This window comes from Alexandromys fortis, unplaced genomic scaffold (assembly GCF_014885135.2).
Source record: "Alexandromys fortis isolate MF-2015 unplaced genomic scaffold, M_Fortis_MF-2015_v1.1 scaffold_3, whole genome shotgun sequence".
In the NCBI taxonomy this organism is placed as follows: Eukaryota; Metazoa; Chordata; class Mammalia; order Rodentia; family Cricetidae; genus Alexandromys; species Alexandromys fortis.
The window spans coordinates 12,955,227-12,974,996 of record NW_026067909.1 but is presented as its reverse complement, the minus strand read 5'-3'; the positions used below and the strand labels follow the sequence as shown (position 1 = coordinate 12,974,996).

Here is a 19,770-nt window from a genome sequence, read left to right as displayed (position 1 = left end):
GTCAGGCTGGCTGTAAACTCACAGAGATCAGCTTGCATCTGCCTCCCAAGGACTAGGATTTAGACTCAGGCTGTTTAGTGTAAAGGACGTTGACAGACAGACGCAGGGAACCTGAGCTAAAAGTTCAGAAGCTCCCAGAAGCTTCTCTGATTCAGGTGCTAAATGTTCCTGTGGAGACTTCGTGGAATAGGCACGTACAGATAACCTGTGTTGGCGTTGGTGATCGGGTCAACATCAATCTCTAGGCCTCCCTGAAATTGGGGTGGGTGGGGCTCCAGGCTTGGAGGGTGAGGGATTCCAGCTCAGGAAGGCTATTAGCATACCAAAAGACACATCTTCTCTGAGATTCCCGGGATATCTGAAGCTGTCTGACAGGAAATGGGGACCAGGACAAAATACAAACCTCTGCGGTGTCACAGTCTGACCCGTTCCCATCTCTGGCTCCTGTTCCCCTGGCCACTCAGCCCTTTCCCACCTTCTTCTCTTCTGGTCCTTGGGAGCTTTTCTAGAGTCAGTTTCTAATCTAGAAGAGGTAAATCAAAGCTGGGTGATGACTGCCATGCTTGGAGAGACTGAAGATCTGAGCCCTCTGCTTCCCTTGGGGAAGCCACTCACTTCTCTGAGTCCCTAGGGGACAGCAAATGGAAGTCCCTCAGAGCCACCCGCTCCTGCCCCTCCTCCAGAATTGACTCTTAACAGCCCTAGTTCTTGAACCCATCAGCTGAAGGCACATGGCCACATTGTCCTCACCCTGTCCTGCATCCTTGATCCATTTGGCAATAGCATCTGAATCACACTTGCTCTCCCAGCCTGCCTTGCTGTTGGGGGAGAGTGAATATCTGGCTCTATGGTAACATCCTGGTTCCTAGATGGCAGAGGAATTCAACAAAATTTTAAGCAAGCTTTGGCAGACAGTACAGGCATCAGGACCTGGGCATAATGCCAGGTTCCCTCTATCCTTGATTGTGAACACAAAGACTCTGCATTCTGGTGACTCTCCAATACATACATACATAGATGGGTATAGTGGCACATACCTCTAATCCCAACACTAGGGAGGCAAAAGAGGTGGATTTCTGTGAGTTAGAGGCCAGCGTGGCCTACTTAGTCCTAGAACAGCTAGAGCTGTATAATAAAGAAAACTTGTCTTATAAAGACCAAGCCTCCCCGCCATCCCACCAACCAGTGTGTCCTCAAATAGCAAAAGCCTGGTCAGACTTTCTGACTTAAGCTATTATGTCCCCCTAGCCTAATCTGGTGGTCTGAGCAGGCAGAAAGGGAGCTACTCATTGCCAACAAAGGAGCCAGGCCCCCTGTCTGGGACAGGGCTGTCACCCTCCCGTGGTTCTTTTCTGCCTCATTTGCATCCCACTTGGAACAGAACAATTTGATACAAACCAACTGCTTTTTAATGTAGAAAACAAATGTCATGTACATAAATATGATCTGGGGCATAAATAAAGTAAGAAAATAAGAGATGTCTACAAAATAAATTACTTATAAATATCACACTGCCCAGTAAGTGCGGTGGAGAGGCTCCACGGCTCCCCTGCAGCTGCTGAAAAATTTAGGGCTTCCCAATCTTGTTATTCTTTTGCAAATGCAGGGTGCAGGTTGATACAGGCAGCAGGGGACACAGCACCGATCCACACAATGCCTGGTGACCAGAGGTAAGAGCCAGGAGCTGGGGGGGAGCACAAGTGGCCATGGCCGGCCCATGAGCTCCATACTCTGGGGCTGGAGAGCCCAGGTGAGCTCTGAGAAGGGGTGTGACCTGGGCAGATCTGGAGTCGTGTGACCAAGATAAACTGCTGGGGCACAGGTGGCAGCTTGGCTACCCACTCAGCTGAGGGTCCACTCCTAAGCCTGGCTGAGGGTCACTTCCATCTGACATCTAGCAGTAAGGGAAAGGGGAATTAAGTGGTCAGCTGGAATTCTTAATCTCAAAATCATCCTGCAAGGCTCCCAAGGTTTTCCAGGCTGCTCTTTGTTCCGAGTTTGTGACCCCCATCAGTTCTAGTCAGGAGGCACTTGGGGGCAAGTTGTGGGGTCCAGCCAGTCAACACATACTTCTGAGCCCACCTCCTGCACATGAATTTTAAGTAGACTTCACATTTTCTGGCTACCCTGCTGAAAATGTCCAAATCACACAGATTTGGCTCAAAATTAAGAATGTCTCATAGGAGTGAGTTCCCCATTAGTGGAGGTATTCAAACAGAACTGGAGTCACCTAGCCACAGGTCAGCAGCCGCCTAAGTCAGTGGGACTCAGATGGTAGCTGGGCAGGTAGTCAATTTAGGTTCACGATCAAGTCTAGCCACTAAAACCACACACGGTCAACGACACTTAGAATATGTACAGCTTCTAGCACATCCTCCTAAAGGGGAATTCATGGGGTATTGGGGTTTTCTTCATCCTGTGGGAAGTCTGTCACTTCTGGAAGCTGGGGCTCTTCACCTCCACGTCTTCCACCATCCCGAATGGATCCATGCTGTCGGGATCCAGGGGCAGGGGAAACAGTTTAGACTCCAGCTGGTCCCTGGCTTCCAAAAAGGACCGGGGAAACACGGGGATAAAGTTGGAGGGCGCTTTGTCCTGGAGCTGTTGCCTGTATTTGGACCTGATGAGGATGATGTGGAGGCGGTGCTTCGGGGATTTGTACTGGTTGTAGCCTAAATAGTCCAGTTCCTCCCTGAAGGTGCAATCTTCCTCCGAGTAACGAATCTTTGGAGAAAGAGACAGACAGCCATGAGCAAAAGCGCTGTGATGGTGGCCTGTCCCCATGGCCACCAGTGTGCTTTTCTAGCAATTGCCTTTAAGCACATAGAAAAACAAAATCACCTCTCATCCCATAACTTGGTTGGCAGAGATAAGAGATCGGGAGGTAAAGGCTAGCCTGGGCTGCCTGAGACTAGCCCTGATAGTCCACTCCTGAAGTACCCTAGCACTTTCTCTTTTAGTTTTATTGATTTTTATTGAGCTCTACATTTTTCTCTGCTCCCCTTTCTGCCTCTCCCCTCCCCTTCAACCCTCTCCCAAGGTCTCCATGCTCCCAACTTACTCAGGAGATCTTGTCCTTTTCTACTTCCATATCGATTAGATCCTAGCACTTTCTCTTGAGACAGAATCTTAGTAAATGAAGCCCTGGCTAGCCTGGAACTCATTAAGGCTAGCCTTGAACTTAAAAAAAAAAAGATCCACCTGCCTCTGCCTCCGGGAGTACATGGATTAAAGGCATCCAATAGCTTGTCAGGCCTGGATTTTCATTTTGAAACAGTCTCACGTGCTTTATGCTGACCTTGAACTCCTGATCCTCCTGCCTTCCAGTCCCAAGTGAGGGAGCAGAGGTGCTCAGATTATGCAATGTTCAGTTGAACCCAGAACTTGGAGCAGCTAGGCAACAGGGCCCGACCAGCTGAGCTCTGTTCCCTAGTCCTGGCACATCTTTAAGAGAGGGTCTCACTCCATAGCCTTGACCTTACAGCAGTCCTCCTACCTCAGCTTCCAGAGGGTTGGGCTGGCAGGTGTGTGCCAACATGCCTGGCAGGTACCAGTTATCCATCCCAGCCTTAGGCTGGGCAGTCCTCTCGCAGCCAATGGCAGGGTGCAAGTTTCCCTGGCTTTTAACTAGTGACATTAAAGTCTGGTCGTTATTTACCAGCTTGGAGAACTCTGCTCCCACTTTTAGGCGTTTTTTCGGGTAGTAACTACAGCTTTGCCTGGGGCCCCGGGGATAAAGAGGGAGTTCCTGTCTAGACCTGCAGCACAGGAAGCTTTTCTAATGCTGAGGTGATGGAGTCTCCTACCATTGTGAGTAGAGAAGCCCCCCTCACAGGCAGCAAGCCAGGATCTGCCTGATAATCCGCAGCCCCTCCCCCACGCCCAGGGCCAAGCCCCGACCCTGTGGGTGGCCGGAAACTTGTGCCGCAGGAAGCTGTCCCTGGTCCCCCATCCTCAATACCAGAACATTCCTAGTCCCCCAGGGTTCAGGTACCAGTGGCAGTCTCCCAAACTGGTGCCACATCCCTTTGGGGAGCCTGGATGGTTCTGTAAACACAAGCCGCGTTTCTCCTGAGCCTGCCGAGGTCGCTGAACTGCAGGTGGAAGAGCGATGGCAGATAAGGCTCTGATAACAGGCTAATTCCGCGATCGCGCGGCTCCTGCCCTGGCTGACAGCACGGGGGTAGAGCCACCAGGCAGCAGGGGCCGTGCTCCCTGAAAAAGGTGCAGTGTAGATAAACCCAGGATGTGTTTCTCTTGGAGAATTCTTAGGGAGAACTGGTCACCCTTTCTTCATATAGGAATAATAGATTGTGGGGCTTTTTTTTTTTTTTTTAAGGTCAGGGAGAATTTGTGACGGACTGTGTCCGTCCAATGGATTCGGAGTAGTACTGGAATTGAGGGGCAAAGCTCCCACAGGCCTTCCCACCCCATTGAGATTAGATAGAATGGAGGTCGAACGCCCCTCCCAGCACCCTCACCACAAATATCTCAGGAAACACTGTGATGGGAGATTTCTTCGGGCCTGGAGTATCAGCTTTCGGACAGGCACCGGACCCCCTTCTTTGTAAACCGGCTCCTTTGCAGAGCCCTTCCCTCCCCGCAGACCCCTCTCTTCTCTGCTCTCCCTTTTCTTTCTTTGTGGTCTTTTCATGTAGAGAAATCGACCTGAAGAGCCACAAACAATTTTGAGACTCTTAAAGAAAAAGACAAACGACAAAAACTTGGAGCCCGGTGGCCATCGTTCCCCACAGGGGACCATCTACTACCTCTGGTTCCCTCTCCTTCCAGGAGCCCAGGACTGGTTGGGAGGCCTTGGCCAAGGGACCTCACACGGCTGCCTCCCATACTGCTAGAGGGAGGGCTGGAGGCTTCTTTGAACTCGCAGCCTTTGTTCCCCAAAAGCCTTAGCCTTCCCACTTCCAGCCTCCCGGATTTCAGGGGTACCTAGACCTGACCAGCTCGCCCCACCCCCAGCCCCCTAGCTCCTAAGCAGGTGAGCCCTTTAGGGACATTCTAAAGCAGCCTAGTCCTACATCACACCGTGTTCCAAGGACATAGAAATTGACTGAAAAGACACTTCCTTTCTTCTGTTTTTTCTTTTGCTTGAGGAAGAGAAAGGATATCGAGGACCACACACGCAATGGCTGGAGAAGAAAAGGGCAGAGGTGGGTTTTCCTGTTCAATATCAAAGGGGCCGAAAGCTGAAAGGGACCCAGCAGCCAGCCGAGCTCGCCTTTTGGAAGGATTAGACATGCTCTGCTGGCCTCCTCAGACCCCCGCTACAGCCTGGGGCCATCACTTTCCGCGGGGGGCGGGGGGGAGTAACATTAGCTTCACTAGCACTAGATACCTGGCCCTCGACGTTCCCTTTGGGCCCGAGCAGGGGGTGAAAAGACCCAACACGGACCCAGCGCGGCCCCGAGCATTCCGCCGCGTGGGGGACACTCACCAGCCCCTGTATCTTCCCGTCCGCGCTCATGCAGAGGTACCGTACGCTGCTGACGTCCTTGATGGCAATCGTCTTCAGAGCCACCGCGCGGAACTCTAGCAAACCTGCAGGCAAGAGAAGGAAGAAGCTGCAGCCGGTACCAAGCAACACGTGGGAACCACACTATTTCTCCCCTCCTCAGACCCAGTTTGGGAGTCCAGGGGATTTGTTAAGGCCAAGTTAGCACGCCCGCGAACTCCTGGGGGCGCAAGGGACCCCAGGGAACGCGCTGGCAGCCACTCACTTCGTTCGTTTTGTTCATCCTCGCAGTCCACGGAGCCGTCGCTCCGGATATTCAGGAAGCAGTTGGAGATGTGGGGACCAGCGGCGTACAGGTGCTGCAGGCGGGTGCTCTTGCCCCAACCGTAGAGAATGAGTGGCTCTTCATCGGACAGAGCCAGGGATCGCCGGACCAGGGGACGCCCAGCCACGGCCAGCCACAGAGTGGCCAGCACCAGGGCTCGGACCACTGCACGCCCGTTCTGCGTTCTCCACATGGCACCAAGGGAGGGCTCGTGAGGCGCGACTACAAAGGTGGCGTGGAGGCTGCGGTGCAGCGCAAATGGCAGGCGCACAGAGTCCGTGGCCAACAAGGCAGCTGGGCGCTTGCGGCGCGGGGCGCGCAGCGCTGCTGCTCCGACGGCTCTGTAGCTTCGGGCACGCCGCCTTATATACGTTTTATCCCGCGGGCCCGCGGGTAGGTGACCGTGGCATCAGAGCATTTCTCCTCCTAATTGCATCAAGTCTCCGCCCCCCCCGTACACACCCTCTCAGGCCCAGCCCAGTGACCCCGCCCAAGTCGACCAGATCTGCCGAAGGAGGAGCCCCCACTCTGCTTGGCCACCGCGCCCCGGGGAGCAATTGTTCAATGTGTATCATCCTGGTGGTTATTATAGAATAGGCGGTTTTAATTTCACTATTAATTACTGAGGTCTCCCGGTCCTGGGCTCTCAGAGGGATGCGCTTGAGACGGTCACTAGAGACAGCCAGGCTTTTAGAACTCTGCCTCGTTGGCCTCCAGTTTGAGTCTTGGGTCCTCTCCCTTAGCTTATCCTCGCAGATCCGACCCTCCCACATTCTCCCAGCTCCAGATCTAGGTCCCCTTTTCCTGGATATTTGCCTTGGACAGTGGAGACGCCGTGGGAGCGCGTCGCGCTCACTAGGTGGCGCTTCAGCCCCAGTTTCGGCTTCCACTGTGCTGCCAACCGCGCTCTGCGAGTCCTTTGCCTGCCTCGCGCGTGATCTCCACAAGGAGAGAGTCACTGGGGCTGCGGTTTTCGAGGAGGGTGGGCTGGCCAACATGCAGAGGCCACGGGTCCCCTCTTGTGTGGGTGGTCAGGCCCTCGAGTCTGCGCGAGGGGGAACAGCTTCCTGCCAGTGAGGAGGGAGGCAGCTAGGAGCAACGGTGGATGCGGCTTGGCTACTACGGGTCAGGTGGGAGGAGAATAGGGGCCCCTCCGCGAACCGCTCTTGCAAAGAAAGGAGGCAGCCTGCAGAGAATTCCCCGGCCTGGAAGAAAGGGTCCTCGCAGGGGGCTTTGGCTCGACCCTTATCCTTTCTCATTATGCCTTCAGTCTTCCAACTCCTGGGTGTGGGGCCCCCGAGGCTGGTTTGGGGAAAGAGGTACTGGCCTCGCTCTGTGGTGATGGGAGGTCTGTCTGCAGGGGCGGGATGATGGCAGGTCTGATGAATCTCAATGAGGAACACGCCACATTCAGACGCCGTCAGTGGCTGGCGTTAATGACGGAGCGCTGGGAGAATGTCACCAGGAAAGTCTTTACAAAAAGACATCCTCGAAGGGTCTCTGGACCGGGGACTCCCATGCTGTGAGGCTTGGTTTAGGGAGCGGTGCCTCCTGTAAAATCTAATTACTTCCCCTTTGTGATTCTCAATCGGCAGCGCAGACTATTAATCTTAATTGCCCTCTCCTGCCGCTTTCGTTTTAATGTCCGCGATAAATGTGGGGTGCTGGGGAGGTTGGCAGAGGCTTCACTGAGGAGTCCCCCCAAATTGGGCTGGAGGGTGGAATATGGCTGATAGTATCTCCCTCCATTCGGCTTCCTTCTCGGAGACACCCGGAAGAGTTGGCGATGTTGGTAATGGATGCCCAGAGAAACGTCTTTAGGGTTCCTGAGGTGGGTTTTAACTCCCACCTCTGATCAGAGGGACACAGGGACTCTGAAAGGTAACAGTGCTGCCCCTCCGTGAGAGGTGGAGATGGGGCCTTGTGTGTGTGACAGGCAGGATGGTCTGTCTCAGGGCTTGTGGTGACGGCAGACCCACAGCTGGTCACTCCCGGGGCACCTGATGAACTCTGGGCCAGTTGCATCAGCCTGCTTCTGGGCTTGCCTTGTGGGTGGTGTGGAAGAACCGGCATAGAGTGCTCAGACCTTTCTTCATATATAGAACAAGAGTCTGGGTTGTTCACACACAGAACGAGAGTGGGTTATAACTGGTCTTTCGTAGTTCAGCAATGGTCTGGGAGTAAGGGGTGAGTCCTGAAGAAAAAATGAGGCTTATAGAGACCGAGAATGTCGGGGTGTGCCCTCACGATCCGTTTCTGCCGGTACACCAGTGAGAAAAAAGGAAAGGGGAGAGCTGTTTTGCCAGCAGGTGGTGCTGTTGCCACCTTAAGACTCTCCAGGTGAGAGAGGAAGGGGGGGGGGCTGCCTTTTGTAGCTTCTGGTCGCAGATCTGAACTCCTGAATCTCCAGTGCCCTGTGTGTTGCTAAGCCTGTGTCAGGCTGACACTTGACAGAGTTAGTGTGATGGCATCAGTGAGCAGGACTCCTGGGACCTCTACTGTTTTCTCAGAGCCCTCACGAGCCCAGATGGCCAGAAGGGCTTGGCTTAGGGGCTTTCCTATTGATTAAAAAGAAAAAAACAAGTTTTTTTTTTTGTTTTGTTTTTTATCCTTTGAAAGTCTCTTACTATTTTTTTCTTTTTTTCTTTATTTTGGTTTTTCAAGACAGGGTTTCTCTGTAGCTTTGGAGCCTGTCCTGGACCTAGTTCTTGTAGACCAGGCTGGTCTCGAACTCACAGAGATCCGCCTGCCTTTGCTTCCCTAGTGCTGGGATTAAAGGCGTGCACTCTCCCCCCCCCCCCCCCCCCCTCTTCTTTCTTTAATTATGTGCATGTGTGTCTGTATGTGAGAATGTGCCGGTAAAGGCAGGTGCCCGGAAAAGGCCAGAGGTGTGACAGACCTCTGGAGCTGGTTATAAGCTGCCTGATGTCAGTGCATCAGCCCCAGCCCCAGACAGTTGTGTTAATTATGGTCCATCTACCGCGACCTCCCTTCAGCTCCCCTAAAGCTACCCCACAAAATCTCCCTCCCAGCTTAGTGTCCTTTTTTTTCAATTATTCATTTATTTATTCCTCTATTTATTTATTGTTATTGTTTTGAGTCAGGATCTCTCTGTGTAGCCCTGGCTATCCTGGAAATCACTAGGAAGCCTAGGCTGACTGTGATTTTGAGGCAATCCTCCTGCCTCAGCTTATCATGTGCTGGGATTGCAGGTCTGAGCTGCCATAGCTGACTGTATTATTTCCTTCAAAATCCAGTGTCAGACTCAGGAAAGACAGGTAGAAGGGAAGGCCAGTCTGCAGTCACGAGGAGAAGGGGTGGCTCACCACTCATGGGGAAGAAGGTCATTGTAGGTCACTAGAAAGTTCCATATCATGAATGGGGGAAATATTTGCTAAAACTCTTAAAATTAACCACATGATGGTGGCACATACCTTTAATCCCAGCACTCAGGAGGCAGAGATAGGTGGATCTCTGTGAGTTTGAGGCCAGCCTGGTCTACAGAGTGAGTTCCAGGACAGCGAGGGCTACACATACACACAGAGATGCTGTCTTGAAAAACCAAAACCAACAAACCAAACAAAAAAACTCTTAGAATTGTGCCCTGAGGGGCTGACAAGATGACTTAACAGATAAAAGTGCTTGCCTGGGTTCACTCATGTATGCACCGTGGCATGGGCACACACACACACACACACACACACACGTATTTTGCCCTTCATATCAGGGTGGAGGGTGGAATCTGTGGTGTAATTTCTAAATTTTACAGAGTGGGCTGCATCTGAATCTTAAACGTGCATTAATTTAGAACCTTCTGTTTTGTTTTGTTTCTTTTTCATCGAGACACTACACAGAATGTGCGCGGCCGACTGTTTTCCAGGCGTCACCTGTCATTGTAGAAGTAGGTGTCACCCGTTGTCTCCAGGACCCCTTTCAGCTTGGAAAATGAAACTTCTCAGAGGGTACATTTTATTTTAGATCACACCTTCAAAAATCTCATGGGAGGATCCCCTGGGCATCTTGGGAATGGCCCTTGACTCAGCTTCCCCATCCAGGAAATGCAAGAAGACCCTGCTGCAGGGGATGTCTGAGACTGTGGGTGTCTACTCCTGACTACAGAAGGTTAGGCCCACGGAGCAGGAAGGCAGAGCCACCCAAGCAACTCTGGCTGAGCAGAGCTGCTGTTGGGACTCACAGCACCTACCTGCTATCCCCGGATTCACCACTAAGGGCTCCGGTCACCGAGTTGTGATCAAGTGGTCTTCCTGTTGGTCTGGTTCCTGGCTTTCCACCAAGGGCAGACCAGGGTGTGAGAGCAAATGCCCAGCTCAGGTTGTGCAGGGTACCTTCCCACAGCCCCCTGGGCTGGGCTGGCTCTCAATTGTTTCGATGGGGACAAAGCATAATCCTAGTCACAGCTGGGAGGTTGCTCTCCTGGGGTCGAGTGCCGAGCATGCCCCACACAGCTGGGGCCTGTGTGGTCCTAACTTAATGTGGCTCAGTCTCCTGCTGACTGTCAGCAGAACTCTTGCTGGTGGTGCTCCAGGGGAGCCCAGCAAGGTGGGCGGAGTCACCAGGGTAGAAATGCATCCCTCCATTTCCAGTGCCTGATTCCCACGCCTTCTGTTTGTTTTAAGGGATCCTTCTGGATGCTTCCTCGTGAGACACTTAGTTACAGTCTCTGTTCCTCTTGAACTGGGGCCTGGTGGCTTCGAGTGTGTTTATGTGACATCTCCAGGGATTCAGTGCTGAAGTCTGGCTCCTGCTCTTCTAGCTGGTGCTGGGTTTGCTGTGAGTGACTATGACCACAGGCACACTTGGTAGCATCTGAGAACCTCCAGAAGCCTCTACCCACTCTCCAGAGCTCACACTGAAGAGCCTCCTTAAGGGCAGCATGGCGCCTTTCCTATTCCAGAAGTTTCTGCTCAGCAACAATCAGCATCTATGAGAATGGCCACAGTCATCTTAGGACACAAGTCACCTGACAGCCCTTCCAGAGTGACTGCTGTTCCTTATACCAATCATGAGGGGATGATTTCCACACACTGACCAGTTGCAAGCAGCAAACTCGGGGCCACAGAACTCTATGGACCCCTCCAGAGCTGGGGCCAAATGACCATTGGCCCCAGCTAACAATGACTTTCATAGACATTGGCCCCTCATAGCACCCAAGGCTGGAAGTCAGAGATCCGGGTGTGGAGGTGCGTGCCTGTCATCCCAGCACTTGAGACATAGAGGCAGGAGGACCAGGAGTTCAGCATCATCCTTGGCTATATAGCGAGTTCAGGGCCAGCCTGGGCTATAGGAGATTTTATCTCAAACAAAATTTAAACAAATAATAATAAATAAGTGGGGGCTGGAGAGATGCTCGGCTTTTAAGAGCATTGGCTGTTCTTCCAGAGGACCTGGATTTGGTTCCCAACACCCACATGACAGCTAGCAGCTGTCTGTAATTCTAGTTCCAGGGCATACAATAGGTATGCGGTGCACACACATGCATGAAGCCAAAACACTCATACACATAAAGTAAACTATGTATAAATCTTTTCAAAAGTCTTTAAAATAAAATAAAGAATGGTTACCGGCAGCCTTACCCGTTTTCAGGTGCCGAGACCTGCTCCTGGGCCTCGTTGACTCCAGGTCCCCCTTGGCCTTCATCCCCAAGTAGTCTGTCTGTTTACTTCCTTCCCTGCTCTCCCTGAGTTGCTGTTGACTAGATGTCTTTGAGATTAGCCCCACCCTCAGCAAGGATGTTGCTTCTCTCTCTCTCTCTCTCTCTCTCTCTCTCTCTCTCTCTCTCTCTCTCTCTTTCTTTCTCTCTGTGTGTGTGTGTGTGTGTGTGTGTGTGTGTGTGTGTGTGTAGTGTGCTGTTTTTGAGACAAAGTCTCTCTGTGTACTTCTGGCTGGCCTCAAACTCACAGAGATCCCCCTGCCTCTGTTTCCCAAGTGCTGGGATTAAAGGCATATGCCCCCTTACCAGCCTATTGAAGTTGTCTCTTTCACTCCCTGCAGAAAGGTCCTTTGAATGTGGACATTCACTTTGGGGGGTGGAAGAATGCATCCTGGGGATCACCATTCAGCCTGGCATTGCCCTGAGGAAGAAGTTGTGGGTAGTGGGTTCCCAGAGTATGGAGAGAGAACTCCCTGAGTGCAGTCTGAGGGTCCTATAGTCAGGAACATCTTGGTGGGAACTGACAAGGCCTAGGAGGCCGGACTCTGAGAGTCCCCCTACAAGGGACCTTCATTTAGTGACTACCGACCGTCATGGCTCCCCGAACCTGATTCCTGGCCTGACCCTGGCTGTCTCCAGCATATTACACCTCTCATCTGTGATGGGATCCTGGACTTTCTGTAGCAGGGGAGGCCTGTAGGGAGGTGGAGCAGAGGGTCCCCAACTCTCCCTACCCCTGAGAAATTCCCCAGAGGCGACAAGATGGTGAGTCTCTCACAGATGGCAGAGGCTCCCGTATTTGTGCCAGCTCCTGCCTTCTGCAGAGTACTGGGCTCCTCCCCAAGGACACCTGGAAAGGCTCTTGCAATAGAGTGCACGGAGTGGCCCCTTAAGGTTGACACAGCGAGAGCTAAAGGACAAGGCTTCCTCTTACTCAGCTGGCCTGGCTCACTTCAGAGGGTTGGCAGGTGATACAGTGGAGAGTCCAGCATGGCTGCCCTTTTCCAGGGCCTGCCGACACGTCTATTAGCCCCACTCCAGCCTCCTGTTCCCACCAGGATCAAGATGGGACCCAACAAAAGCCTTTGAGCCTCACTTATCTGGAAAGAGAAGAGCCCAGAACTGCTCCCCAGGCTCAGGCCTGTGTGCAAGGTTTTCAAGTGCTTATACCCAAAGACAGAAACAGCCATAACGCCCGTCAACAAAATCCTAAATGTGCAAAGACATTCGCTGGAGCCCAGCGCAGAGCAGACGACAAACCCCTGTTTCTGCAAAGGGCTGGGCTAGAGATGAGTATTGTGGCCCTGAGGGGGTGAAGGCCTCCAGCGATGCTGGGGGACAGCGGGGCTAGCTCTTTCCTGTCTTATTTCTCGTCTTTTCTCTCACATTCCCCATAGTGAACAGACTGCTCTCCTCGTCACAGCCCAGAAACTGTGAAACCTACAAACGATATTTTCAAAGTGACCCAGGGCCCCAGACAAAGGAGTTCGTGACGTGGTTGAGTGACTCCATCAGTCAGCACTGAGTAGCCACATTTGGGGACGTCAGTGCAGCTCCAGTGGTCAAAGGCACACGGACAGCACCTTCTCACACGTCCCTGAAATGTCACCTTCCTCCGAAACAAAGCCCTAGGTCCCTGCACAATGGCCTCCCAGTCAGGCTTCTCAGGCCGGAACCATCCTGGTGTTTTCCTTCGAGGGTCAGAGGCGCTGCCCTGGGGTGGAATCTGAGTCCCAGCTCCACTGCCTCAGCGGCCTGGGCTGTGACCTCACAGAGACACTTGCCGGGCCACTTTGTGCCTACTGAGGAATCTTTTAACTTTTCACGGCTCCGGCCTGATGTCTCCAAAGGGCTCCCGAGACCCTCGGGGACCCGGCAAACCTGGGAGTCCCCAGTGCTTTGATTCACAGGACAGATGTTTGCCAGGTGACACTGGGGTGGAGGGAGGCGGGGTGGAATTGAATAAGAATAGGGGTGTCAGCTCCCAAAGCTTGCAGACTTCTGCTCCCAGTTCAGGCTGCTAATGGGCAGAGAACAAATTGGGGCTACCACCTGCGGTCGAGCTGGGGGGGAACTGACTGGGGATCTAGAGGACACACAGCAGGTCAGGACGGTCAGGACTTCCTCTGACCCAGAAGCTGCCTGGGTCTCCCCTAGATAGCTCTCTACTCTGTAGGATGTTCTAGGTGTGATGGAGAGGTCCCCCTTTCTTTCTTTCTTTCTTTCTTTCTTTCTTTCTTTCTTTCTTTCTTTCTTCCTTCCTTCCTTCCTTCCTTCCTTTCTCCCTCTCCTTATTTCTCTTTCTCTCTTTTCTTTCTTTTTTGGCTCAGTGTCTCAGTGTCTTACTATGTAGCCCTGGCTGGCCTGAAACTCAGTGTGTAGACCAGATTGACCTCAAACTCCCAGAGATCCACCTTCCTCTCACTCCTCAGTGCTGGCGGGATCACACTGTGTGCACCACCATACCAGGCCTAGGTGCTTTTACTCTTTAATTATACCCCCTAGCCAGCCACGAGAAGACCCAGGAATGGATAAGCCCTACCCTTCCCTCTTACAGCCAAGGGCTTCTTTATTCTTTTTTAATTTAGGGTCTTTTTTTTTCTTTTTTTTTTTTTTAGACAGGGTTTATTTGTGTAACTCTGACTGTTCTGGAACTCCCTTTGTAGACGAGGCTGGCCTCGAGCTCACAGAGATCCCCACCTGCCTCTGCCAATGGGTTTAAAGGTGCAGGCTACCATTTCCTGGCAGGTTTCTTTCGTTGGTGCAGTACCCACAGAGACCAGAAGAGGGCGTCAGAGCCCCTGGAGCGGGAGTTACAGAAATTTATAAATCTACAAACCTGGGTGCTCAGAACGGAACTTGGGTCCTCTGTAACCAGCAAGTACTTTTAACCGCTCAGCGGTCTCCACCCCACTGGCTTGTTTTACCACAGCGGCTACAGGGGAGGCTAAGCTTGCAGCTGGTACCTGTGAGATAAAGGGTTCAGGGTTACACAAAAGTCCTGCCGTATGAAGGCACAGGTGGTCACCACACAACTCAGCAGTGGATGGACTAGTAGGTGGGAAATCATGGTGGTCATGCCTGGATAACTGGAGGCTCGCCGAAGGATTGAGTGTGGTGAGCCCAATCGCCAGAGTTGCCCAGCCTGCAACCCCACCACGGTGCAGTATGACCCTTTTATTTGTGTGTTTATTTTCTCCTTGTAGCGTCTTTTCCACTATCCCCTCGCAGGGCAGGCAGTGACCTCTTCCCCCTTCAATTCAGCTGCTCTCTAGTACCTAGCTCAGGCTTTCATGGCGTGAAGGAAGTCCGGTTGTAATGGACAGCTGGGCGAAGGGAGCCTGGCCAGTAGAGAGGGTAGGGAAGTCAGCAGATCTGCTCGGGCCTGGAAAGCTACAGGATAATCTGGCTGCCTCTTATCCCAGTGCTCGATAGGCCAAAGAAAGAGGATTGCTGCTAGTTTGAGGCCAGCCTGAACTACAGGGCAAGACAACAGACAGTGGGTTGGTGGGGCCCAGAGCCACCCGGAGCCAGATCCCAGCAGCTGGAGAGACCAAAGGCCTCTGCACAGGAGCTGAGCACACCTGTAGACTACTCGCATCGTGGGCCAAGCACAGACCCTGTGCAGTGGGCACTAGCTGTCGGCACACAGGGAACACCTTCCTCTCTCCACGGTTTTTTGTAGCCCATTGACAACAGGATTTTGGTGACGGCCGCTTTTCTTAGTGACTTAGTGACTCACAGAGGAATCCCGTGTCAATCTGTGTGTGTGTAGAAACTCTCCCTAACTTTCTTTTTCTTTAAGAAATTGTTTATATTTGTTTGTTTGAAGCATAGTTTATCTGTGTAGTCCTGGCTGTCTTGGAACCTGTTCTGAGGCCAAACTGGCCTCAAATTTAGAGATCTGCCTGCCTCTGCCCTCCTTGTGCTGGGATTAGAGGTATGCCGCTACCACGCCCAGCTTCTTTTTCTTGCTAAGGTATGTTTGCAGGTGGAAATCAAAGAAAGACCCTGGGTGTCATCCCTAGGAACGCTCCCTAAGACAGGCTCTTTCACTGAACCAATGCTGAATTGCCTAGCAGAGACCCCTCGGCATCCTCCTGCCTTCACCTCTTCAAAGATGGAGTTGTAAGTGGGTCCCACCACACCTGGCATTCCTGTGTGGGTCCTGGCCTTGAATTCAGGTCCTTAGGGTTGCCTTGCAAGCACTTTATCGACTGAGCCACATCCCCAGCTCTTACTTTGCTTTTGTGAGGTGCAGCTGAAGGACTGCTGGCTCTGACTACCACTACAGACATTTCCCTCATGACTGAGGAATCCCAAATTCTGACATCACCGTGACCCCAAATGGATTCCTAGAGATGGCAGAGAGGAAAAGACAATAGTGGTGCGGAATATTATACAGCAAAGAAACACAAATAGTTTTAACACCCACATGTGTGGATCTGAGAGATGTGATGAAGGTAGAAAGGGCAAAATGTGCAGAGAGAGAGAGAGAGAGAGAGAGAGAGAGAGAGAGAGAGTCAGAGCCTGAAGATGAAAGGTAGCTCACTAGAGAGGTGTGTCTGGGCCGTTAAACTACAAAGCAATCGGTGAAGGGGCAGAAGGAAGGTTCCCTGGGGCAGGGAGGCCAGGCTGGGGTCAGAAAGGGCATAGGGTGGGGCGGTGGGGTAACCAGTCCCTTCCTGGTATTGGCTGCTGTTGTCCTAAATGGGCATCTATTTTAACATGACTCGCAGAGTCTCCCTGTGTGCTAATGCCCTGTACTCTCTAGGGTACTTCTCATTGTCCCAGCTGCTAGGGGATCCCCCCGAGGGGCGGGGCCAGTGACCCCTGAGGGGCGGGGCCAATTAGCCTGAGGGGCGGGGCCAATTAGCCCCAAGGGGCGGGACCAAGCGGTTCCACTTGGATGTTAAGGATTGAAGACCATAGCCAAACTGTGCAGGGCTGTGGCTTGACAGCTGGCCTCTAATTCCCACCTCCAAACAACTGAAGAATGGTGTTTATGGTCCCTGATCACACCTGGAGGCCTGAGTCCAAGGAGGAGGGGCCTCTTTCCTGGGCTCTTGGCTCTGAGCAGTGCAGGACGGTGTGGCCATGCTTGTCCTGGCCTCTGGTGCCAAATGGCTGGGCCACCAGGGCTCTGAGGTTGTCCTGGGTGAGGGGACTGTACTGTCCTTCTTGGGTGCTACAGGCCAACTATAAGGCCCTGGGAGGCCAGCTGTCACTTGGACACAGAGTAACACCCTCAAGAAGGTTCAGAGGCCCAGAAGCTGCCCAGAGGTGATGGCAGCTGGGGACACTAAGGGCCAATTTATAGGGGGCTGCTACTTTTCTGAGGTGTGGCATTCCACAAGGTGATGGCTTCAGGCTCCCGGGTTGGGGACCTGGACTGAAGGTGGTCTTGGGCTCTGAAAGGGTCAGAGGTCGCGGGTGGAGTTAGATTTCAGAGGCAGCATCAGAGGGGCTATTCAGGCACATTCCAGGTGCTGTGGAGCCTCTGAGGAGCTGGCGCTGGGTAACAGAGTCGGCCAACACCTGCCTACGCACCGACACTGGGCACCTACACCATATGAGACTGTCACCTCCTGTCCCACAGGGATCACAGCCTCAGGTTCTTCATGCGCCTACTGTGCTGTGGCTGCTGGAAATTTAAGCAGCGCAGGGATCCTATCTGCTGTGGGGAGAAAAGTCCTGCATTTCCCACGAGGAGCTGAGCCTGAAGCAAGGCCAACCCACCAAGGTCCTGCAGGGCCAGGAACCAAGTGCTGTGGTCTTCTCTGAGCTCTTCCAGAAGAAAAACTTGTGGGGATGCCCCAGATGACATGGCCTGTGACTTGTCTCCCTCCTAGGACAGTTTCAAGAGGCATTTGTTTATTTATTTTATTGTTTATTTGTTTTCAATGCTTGGAGTTAAACTCAAGGCACTACACACTGAGCTAATCCACACCTCTCTTTCTGTTTTATTTCAGCGTAGTCTTACTAAGTAGCCCAGGCTAACCTTGAATTTATTCTGTAGCCCACATACATGGTGGTGACCCATGCCTTAAATCCCAGTACTTGGGAGGCAAAGGCAGGTGGATCTCTGTGTGTTCAAGGTCAGCCTGGTATACAGAGAAAGTGCCAGGACAGGCTCCAAAGCTACACAGAGAAACCCTGTCTCAAAAAACAAACAAACAAACAAAAATGTTCCATCTTCTTGCCTCAGTTTCCCCAAATGCTGGAATAAGAGAGCCTGCTAGTTGTAGGCTAGTTGTAGGTGTTAAAAGAGCCTAATGTAGGGTGTGCATCCCTGGCCAGCTCAGTGGCCACATGACATGACCCTCTCCTCAGCTTCCTAGTGGTCACCCCCTGTGGTGGTAAACTCATGGAGGCTGGTGGCATCTGGACCCACGCAGAACTTCTTGTTACTGCGGGCAGAAACTGGCCTGGTCTTTTGGGTCGTGCCTAGGGCACTGGAGACACCCCACATGAATTCTATCTGTGTGACACCACTGTCTGGCCCTGTGGGAACACACTGAGAGCTGACAGTCCCAAATTCACGCTGATAAGAGAGTTAGAGAAACAGGTGTGAGGAGTGGGGGCGAAAGCCAGAACAGGCCTGTGAGCCTGGTTGGCACAAAGGAAAGGGTTGGCAGCTCTGAAGTCTTGCCCACTGCCCCGCGTTTGTGCTGCAGGGGGGAAAAGCCGCTCATGCTGGGCACATGGCATGACAAGCAGGGGGAACACTGGCCAGAAGCCAGGAGTCCTCGTGCAGGCCCCAACCTGCACAGCTGTACGAGGCCTGCCTGCCTGCCTGCTGGGACAGATGTGTGGGATCTTGCCCACCTGTGTGTGTGCATACAGGTGCAGACAGTCCAGAGACACACAGGCTCATGCATAAACATGCACACACACACACACACACACACACGTTCTCACAACCTTGTACTCAGGTCCAGGATGAGGGTGAATAAATGATAGGAGCCCTGGAAGTTCCCTGGGCCAATTAAGCCTGATAAATCTCTGTAGAGCAGTGGTTTTTCAGCCTTCCTCATGCTACGACCCTTTACTACAGCTCCTCATGTTGTGGTGACCCCCAACCATAAAATTATTTCATTGCCACTTCATAAATTTAATTTTACTATTGTTATGAATTGTAATGTAAATATCTGATATGTGACCCCAAAGGGGTCGCAACCCATAGGTTGTGAACTCCTGGCCTAGAGACTGGCCTGGGGACTGAAAGACCCAGTTGCCCACCTAGGATCTTGGCGTAGCTGTCCCTCTGATGGCACTTAGCACTGTGGAGGCTACAACTGACCCCGTTGTTGAGGCTTTCATAGGCTCGCCCAGGTCCCAACAGCAGGCAGGAAGAGCGTTCTGGGCCCAGTGTCCATGTGTTGCTTCCATCTGGGGCTGCACCCTGTAGAGCCCAGGACATGGGGGCACAGGAGGACCTGGCATGGAAGTATGCCTGCCCATTGCATGCCCTGGCACTGTCCAGTAAGCCACCGCCCCAAGTCTCTCCAGTGAGGTCATCCAGACATCCATGCCAGACCAGAGGGCTGACCTCTTTGTGACCAAGTCAGAGGAACCCTGGGACCCCAGTAAGAAACTTCAGACCCCTTGGCCACCATCTGAAATATTGCTTAAGGGTTGATCCTAATCACCCCTAATTTAGAGGACAAATGGCCAATTAAGGGACCATTTGAGAAGCAGAGAAGCAGAAGGCTAGTAAGGAGACAGACAGACGCGACACAGCCCCCTCCCCCATCCCATGGTCAGAGTCTGCTTGCCAGCTGAGTGGAAGACACAGTCTTCTCTCCGGACATCGAGGAACAGGGAGGGGTACCCCTAGGGCCACCAAAGTCCCCATGGCAACATGCCCCAAAGGCCCTGCAGCTCATGTAGCCCCTGATTCTGCCTCTGACACTCAGTGATAGGGATGTCTACACAAGGTCCACACTGGGCACTTGTCAGGGACAGCCAAAGCTTGAGTGTAACCTTAGTTTTGTGTGTGAAGGGCTGGGGCTGGAAGGGGGCAAAGAAGAAATGAACAAGCAGTAGGTAGAGCAATGGCTGCACAAGAGGGAGGGCCAAGTCCTGAGGCCCAGTTCCTACACGAAGACAGATGTGGTGCTTGTGTCTGTAATCCCAGGAGGCACAGACAGGAGACTCCCCAGAGACTAGTGAGCTGCAGGTCTGGGGTACATGGCAGAGAGCAGGAAATCTTGCTTCTTGGCCCTCAACACCACAGAGATGCTGAGACATGACTGACCACCCCACAAGCAGGCCCCTTTTGGGGGGGATTCCATGACTCCT

General features: G+C 52.7%; 1 protein-coding gene across 1 annotated transcript; it reads right to left on the bottom strand.

Moving 5' to 3' along the window:
- Positions 1 to 1,517: 1,517 nt before the first annotated feature.
- On the bottom strand, positions 1,518 to 5,996 carry Fgf19 (fibroblast growth factor 19). Its single transcript, XM_050137859.1, has 3 exons — positions 5,736 to 5,996; positions 5,453 to 5,556; positions 1,518 to 2,724 (listed from the first exon to the last, which is right to left on the bottom strand). The coding sequence occupies exons 1-3, from the start codon at positions 5,986 to 5,988 to the stop codon at positions 2,431 to 2,433; spliced, it is 651 nt and encodes a 216-aa protein (XP_049993816.1). The 5' UTR covers positions 5,989 to 5,996; the 3' UTR covers positions 1,518 to 2,430.
- Between the last annotated feature and the right edge of the window lie 13,774 nt (positions 5,997 to 19,770).

Coding starts and splice junctions, on each gene's coding strand:
- Fgf19 (XM_050137859.1), bottom strand. CDS start 5,988: ATGTGGAGAACGCAGAACGGGCGTGCAGTGGTCCGAGCCCTGGTGCTG. Junction 5,557..5,735: donor GGATGAACAAAACGAACGAA/GTGAGTGGCTGC, acceptor TCTTGCCTGCAG/GTTTGCTAGAGTTCCGCGCG. Junction 2,725..5,452: donor ACGGGAAGATACAGGGGCTG/GTGAGTGTCCCC, acceptor CTTTCTCCAAAG/ATTCGTTACTCGGAGGAAGA.